The sequence below is a fragment of the Gouania willdenowi genome, chromosome 12, assembly GCF_900634775.1.
Source record: "Gouania willdenowi chromosome 12, fGouWil2.1, whole genome shotgun sequence".
NCBI lineage: Eukaryota > Metazoa > Chordata > Actinopteri > Blenniiformes > Gobiesocidae > Gouania > Gouania willdenowi.
The window spans coordinates 21,535,937-21,543,006 of record NC_041055.1 but is presented as its reverse complement, the minus strand read 5'-3'; the positions used below and the strand labels follow the sequence as shown (position 1 = coordinate 21,543,006).

The 7,070-nt window shown below is 35.7% G+C and overlaps 1 protein-coding gene across 1 annotated transcript; it reads left to right on the top strand.

Moving 5' to 3' along the window:
- Positions 1–2,036: 2,036 nt before the first annotated feature.
- gal3st1b (galactose-3-O-sulfotransferase 1b) lies at positions 2,037–4,879 on the top strand. Its single transcript, XM_028462139.1, has 3 exons — positions 2,037–2,122; positions 2,906–3,025; positions 3,092–4,879. The coding sequence occupies exons 2-3, from the start codon at positions 2,910–2,912 to the stop codon at positions 4,230–4,232; spliced, it is 1,257 nt and encodes a 418-aa protein (XP_028317940.1). The 5' UTR covers positions 2,037–2,122; positions 2,906–2,909; the 3' UTR covers positions 4,233–4,879.
- The last annotated feature ends 2,191 nt before the right edge of the window (positions 4,880–7,070 follow it).

Below are 7,070 nucleotides of genomic sequence, written 5' to 3'. Positions count from 1 at the left end.
GATTCCAGTGTACAGCTTTGTTTTATTAAAATGTTTCACTCTTTTTTTATTTTTTTATTTTAACAGTTTACATCCCAGGCCCAGTGAGTCACAGCCTCATACTGGAGGAAAGTGGCCACACATATACCGTACATCTAGTCACACTCTGTGGTGTCCCAGTGTTGGGTCTTGTATTGTTCAAATTAAACATAAACCACTTTAAAATGACAATTGTTTGCGGATGACACAATATAACTGGCTTAAGATAAAAACACAAATTTGTGTTAAGAAATACATTTTTGGAGTGTGTTACTGATTGAAAAGATCTGCAAGAAAACCTTTTATTAAGAATGTAAAATTCAAATTGGAGAAAAATGTCATGCCAACTGCATTTACTGTACAGTACTTACTCTGGTTCTTCTGTACGTCATCTACTGCAGTGGTTCCCAAACTTTTTGTGCCCAAAACACATCAAAGGACAAGTACAAATCTGAGTGCACACCTATTGTGCAAAATAGTCTTTATAACATGTGTTATTACTCATATCATGTACAATATCTGTAAATGTGCATAATTATTTACTACTGCAAATAAAATGTGGTAAAGACATCTATATTACTCATGAAATATTCATTAACAACATATTTAAAAAAAAAATAAAAATGTAGGTATAGAGTTTGCCTCTGTATTATGAAATGAGTGCATACAAAGTAGTAAATAAAAAAAAAATATATATATTTTTGTGTGGTTGTTTATTGCAATAATAATGTATGGTTGTCACAAAATCCCATGGCACGCACACTGTTTGGGAACTACTATCTACTGTGTATTAATCAGATTTGAGGCAAAATGTATATTAATAATCTACTTCCAGTATGCACTTTACAACACATTTCTGGAGCCCTCGACCCTCTATTCATAAAATCCCATGCAATACATTTAACTTAATTAGTTATGTTTCAGAAAAGAAACAATTTGCAGTGACAGAGATTTGTTCTGCGACAGGGGTTTATGGTCTGAGAGTTGAGCATGTGGAAGGTATGACCGTTTCCGTGGCTTGAAAGCAAATTTTAAATGTGAATTACTTCCAAAAAGAAGTATTTTCAACAGGTTCAGAGGTCAAGATGGGGACCTCAAAAATGGGATTTCCCAATCCAAGGGAGTTAACATTCATGTCAGCATTTTAAATGGTGACTAGTTTAATTATTAATACAGGAAAGAACAATGTGTTCTCTGTGCTTTTGAGTCATTTTGTTGTTTATTTTTTGTTGTTTGAGGCCTTTTTTTTGTCATTTGGTATTTATTTTTTGTTCATTTATTGAATGTTTATTGTGAGTTTTCATTCTTGACTTTTTTGTTTTCAATTAATTTTGCGCATTTATTTTGGGGCCCGCACAGAACGGGTGGTACGTGGCCCCTCGGCCACCAGTTTCCCAGGCCTGGGTAGAAGTAATACTACCTGTGATTGTTAGTTTATGTACTTATATAGTAATGAAATACATTTACATTTACACAATACAGATATGTTGACTGATAATTCGTGTTTAAAGGGATTTATATGGGGGTGGGATTAAATAATCATGTGCTTCTTCACACTCCTTTTCGGAAATGTAAACTGAATAGCAAAATTGTGTTTAGAATCTTTTTGTTTTCTTATGATAATCTGTTTCCATGTTGGAAAATATGTGAGTTCAAAAATTCATTTATTAATTCCATAAAACTATACTTTGTATAATTAATAAACAAAGGGACAGGAGTAAAGAAGTGAATACCATGGTACTTCCCGTACCTTTAAAATTGATATTTGTACCTGTCTTCTACTTTATTATTTGTAATTAATTCATTCATTCAATTGCAAAAAGAAATATTCTTACCCATGCTTCTTTTTTTTCAAATACACATCCCATAGTATATCACATATTCTCCCTGCAATTGACTATAAAAAAAACCTTTTATCAACTATTTGTTACATTCAATTCCCTGGATGGTTTCATAGCTTCTGTGGGAGGAGAGTGTCCATCTGATTTCTGAAGAACAGCCAATGACATTTCTCCTCAGCTTGTTTTAGACGACACGCTGAACAATAGGAGAGTCTTTCAGTTGATCTGAATCAGCAGGACACTGTAAAAGCTTTCATCTTCAGGTATGAAAAACCATTGAATTGTTTTTTTTTTTTTTTTACCTTCAAAACTTAGTGCTTGCGTGTGTATTTTCTCTTAAATGTTTTATTTTGGTAGCTATTTTATGATATAACGCCATTAAAGATGTGTTAAGTCTTTGTTTTACTAGTAAACATGAACGTGAGGTGTGCTGGAGATAATAAAAGACAAATTATTAATATTAAAGACTTTTAGTGGTAAATGTAAATTAGTCAACACTACAGAGGATAATAAATAACTGTTTCTTAGACTAAAATTGCCCACTGGTTGATTTTATGTTGGTAATCAAGCGCTTAAATTTGTACCATATACTTTTTTTTGTTTCAAATGTGACTTTTTTTTTTTTAAGAGAAATCATTTTAAAACGCTGTGTAAGTATAAGGTTAGACTCGTGTTCCTGCAGCTTGTTTAAAGCGAATCAAAGAAACATAAACATGTTTCAGGTGTAAACACAAGGGCTGTTTTGTTAGTTGTAGTAGAAGTAATGATACAGCGCTTTTTCCACCTTATCAGTAGTGAGGGTTCGAATCCTATTTCCTATTTTCTCACACAAAAAGCTTTAACATCTCAGCATGAAAACACAATAAAACGCAATTATTCTCATTGTGAAAGTGGGTTTGTTTGCACATATAATACATGTCTGATTATTAAGCTAATTACTTGGCTTGTCAAGCTTCAGCAAAGGTTCACTCGATGATTACAAAGAACAAACCAAGAGGGCGTGTGTCTTTCCGTAATCCATGTACGCTTTCTATTTGTGTTTCCAGGATAATGTTTGGCATTAAAGGAAAACCATGCACTGCTGTAATACGACGACTGATTCCCTGGTTTTTGTTAACCATCGTCATGCTATTGTTTTACTGCTTTACAAGCCAAGAGAAGCCAAGGTAACCATACTGTCAAAGTAAATAAAATCATTTCCTGAAGTAACTGAGAGTGTGATCATTTTACAGGAGCGCTCAGGAAGACACGTGTCCTCTTAGCATCGCCAAAAGATCACAGAGTAGTTTGTTTGATTCTGTGCTAAAGTCAAACAAATGCAGCCCTAAAATGAACATCATGTTTATGAAGACCCACAAAACAGCCAGCAGCACCATCCTCAACATCCTCTTCAGGTTTGGTGAGAAGCACAAGCTGAAGTTCGCCTTGCCCGACGGCCGGAACGACTTCTTCTACCCTTCGCCTTTCCTGTGCTCTCAGGTGAAAGACTACCAGCCCGGGCAGTGTTTTAACGTCGTTTGTAACCACATGCGCTTCGACCATCACGAGGTGTCCAAACTGCTGCCTCCAGATTCCGTGTACTTCACCATCCTCCGAAACCCGGTGGATCTGTTCGAGTCTTCTTTTCATTACTATCGGCGGGCAATTCCTCTCACGTGGAAGATCGGCGGAGAAAACAAGCTGTTGGAGTTTTTGAACAATCCTCTGAACTTCTACAGTCCCCAGGCCTACAACTCCTTTTATCTGAGAAATCTGCTCAATTTTGACTTTGGTTTTGACAACAATCTGGAAGCTGACGACGCTCATGTGACGACGAACATACAGTACTTATCCAAACGCTTTGATTTGGTTCTCATCGCTGAATATTTTGAGGAGTCTCTGATTCTGCTGAAGGATTTACTTTGTTGGACGTGGGAGGATGTTTTGTACTTTAAGCAGAACTCACGCGAACGTTCGTCTGTGTCCAAACTGAGCCCTGAGATGAGAAACAAAGCTGCGCAGTGGAATGGCGCTGACTGGAGACTCTATCAGCACTTTAATAGCACCTTCTGGGCCAGGGTTGAAGCTTATGGCAGAGACAGAATGGAAAAGGAAGTGAACCTGCTTAGGAGAGGAAATGCTCGGATGAAGGACATCTGTATTGAAGGTGAAGGAGCAGTCAAGGCTCAGAAAATCCAGGACAGGCGCTTCATGCCTTGGCAGCCACTTGGAGAATCTTCTATCATGGGTTACAACCTGAAAACCAATGTTGAGCCAAAAAACAAGGCGATGTGTGAGAAGTTGCTCACCCCTGAAATACAGTACCTGTCAGACTTGGGTGTCAACCTGTGGCTTACAAGAGTATGGGGATGGTTGAGAGACACGATTTACTGAATTTCTTCTTTTTTTTTATATACGTTTTCCTCACTTTTATCTACAGTTTAGTCATTAGAGCAGGAGTGTGCTAACAGAGGTTTAGCTTATTGCCGTGGTTCACAATCTTTTTTTTTTTTTTTTTATCCCATGTACCCCCTTTTCATTTTGGTCTAATCATTTGTACCATCTCTTCATATTGTAAGTACCATCTCCATAATTTCTTATGTTCCTGACATTTGTGGAACAGTGAGCTCTTCTAAACCCCTAAATGTATCTGGAACATTGGTTCCCTAAGGCTTAATCTACAAATAAAAACAATGAGTGGAATTTAAAGTAGAATTTAGTTGTGTAAACTACAGCTTTTATGTAGATACTTCAATATGTAAAATATAGTTATTGTCTACAGCATAAAATAATCCTGTTTTAATAAATTCTAAGAAAATATTGTTTTATTAAGCAATTTTACTGTTTGTTTGTGGTGAATTTGTCCAAAAGAGGAAGAAGGAACATTTCTCGATAATTTTTATGAATTGTTAAATCTTTCTGAGTAACCAGTTAAATCTGCTCCTGTACATAGGGGTACACATACCTCTGTTTGGGAACCACTGGCTTAGAGCTTAAACCTAGACCAACTCACTGTAAGACAAAGGTGCTAATTTATCCATCGTCCCATTTTTTTTTTTTTTTTTGGTAAATGCTTTAATCTAAGATAAATAAGACTTACTTACAAAGTCTCTTACAGACATCATCTTTGTTGTAACAATTACTGTGCATGTGAGTAATTATCCCATTGTCTGTCATGTTCCAATTTTTTAAAATGAACCAACAACGTGTGTTTACAATATTTCAAATAAATAAAGTTATTATTGTAATAAGCTTTGTGTCATTTCTAATCATCATCTACTGCACATATGGACACATCAAGTCACACTCAAGTTTACAGCTGTTCCAGTTCTGTCTGCATCATTTTTTGAATAAATATTCATTTGTGATTTAATCCACAATTCAGCTAAACACATGGTCATCAGTCAATGATTTTTTTTCCTAAAGATATCTACTGTTTTATTCCCATAGCTTTTTTTAAGCACTGTTTTTTAAACTGTATTGTCTTCTAATGCAGTGGTTTTCAAACTTTTCAGCCCACAACCTCCAAAATCAAGGTGCCAGAGATCGGGGACCCCCACTGTACCTGAAGGTGGTTGAACACAGACATGAACATCTAAAAGGGGGATTAAAGGAGAGCTTCTGTTTGGGACCCATCCATAAAGTCAGCAAAATGACGGTCCATCGTTCTATGAATCTGTGATGATTACATTTATTTACGTATCTCATTAATATCCACTGTTATCCAGGAAGGTTATTATTATTTGCACCATAATAGTTAGCAATCTTGAAGATGTAAATCTGTTTTAATCAGAAATAAAATGGTTTAAAACTGACCAAAAATGGTGAAGAATGTGGTGAAATATTTTAAAAGCTACAGAAATTGGTTGAAAGTTGCAAATTGTGGGTATTGGAATTTCAAAAATGTTGGAAAAATTACTTAAAACTGTCATTTAATGAGAATTATAAAGTGTGAATGTGGTTTAATTGGCAAAAATAAACATAAAATGTGGTTAAAATTGACAATAATGTGTCAACATAGGCGACGTTAGCTGGGAACAGTGGTGTAAAGGGTTTATAAGTGCCAAAAATATCTTCAAAAATGTGCAGAAGAGGCAATAAAATTTGATAGAAGTGGCAGAAATGGGAGTAATGTAGCAAAAAAGCAGGAAAAAGTATTGAGCATAGGTTAAAATATGACACGTTCATCTGGCGACCCCAAGGTTGAGAACCTCTGTTCTAATCAATTAGTGAATTGTTCACAGATTTCTGGATCTTTCTTGTTTTTGCACACTTTACTGAATTAGAAACTAGTAAATGACGACTCATAGATTGCTACAGCTTCCTGATTAAACCTTCTTTTGTCGGTAGTACTTGTGTCTGTCTCGAAAAGACTTCCAAATTTGATTTTGAACGTAATGTTATACCCACTCCCAGACAGGAGGTTGTTAGGCTTTATTTCCATGTAAACACCTTTTAATCCCACAGGTAAAAGGGACTGGGCAGCAATAGCCTGCCACCTTCAGTACAGTTGTAAAATAATTTGCCTTAAATGAGCCATTCTAGCAGTTTACATGAGAATAAACTAATGTTTTGTTTATGTTACGTAAATATGATATAAAATATCTCAAACACATATCTAAGTTTTTCTCCCATCCCAACAAGACAGGCAATTTTAAATTGTTTTCAACAACATTGGTATGTTGACACGATTACATTTCTTTTTACTGGGACAAAGATTCATGAGCTTAGTTTCTACATCTGGTGGTAAAAATACCCCTGAGCAAGACTCATTCAGTATGAAGGAAGTCTCACAAGTGGTAGTTTAAACAGTTGAAATGCTAATAAAGTGCTAAACATGAAGTCATAATGGTCTTAAAAGTGACCCACAAATGTGTGGAGAAGCAGTGTGTAGCTCTCAATTATTGTATATATCTGTGAGATTTAGAATGTCATTTTTATTATTTTACATTTCTTCATTTACATTATGTTCTTATTGATTTCTAAACTGCCAAATGTTTTCTGTCGCATTTTTTTAAATCACGTGAAGCACATTGATTTACCCCGTGTTTGAAATGCGCTGTACAAATACATTTGCCTTAAAATTGGATGGGAAACCACTGAGAATTCCAGTCACCCCAGTGATATATGTCATTGTGTCTTTGGACAAGACACTTCACCCACATTGCCAAGTATGAATGTAGTGTCTGAGTACGTGTTGGTGGTGGACGGAGGGACCGATGGTGCACTATG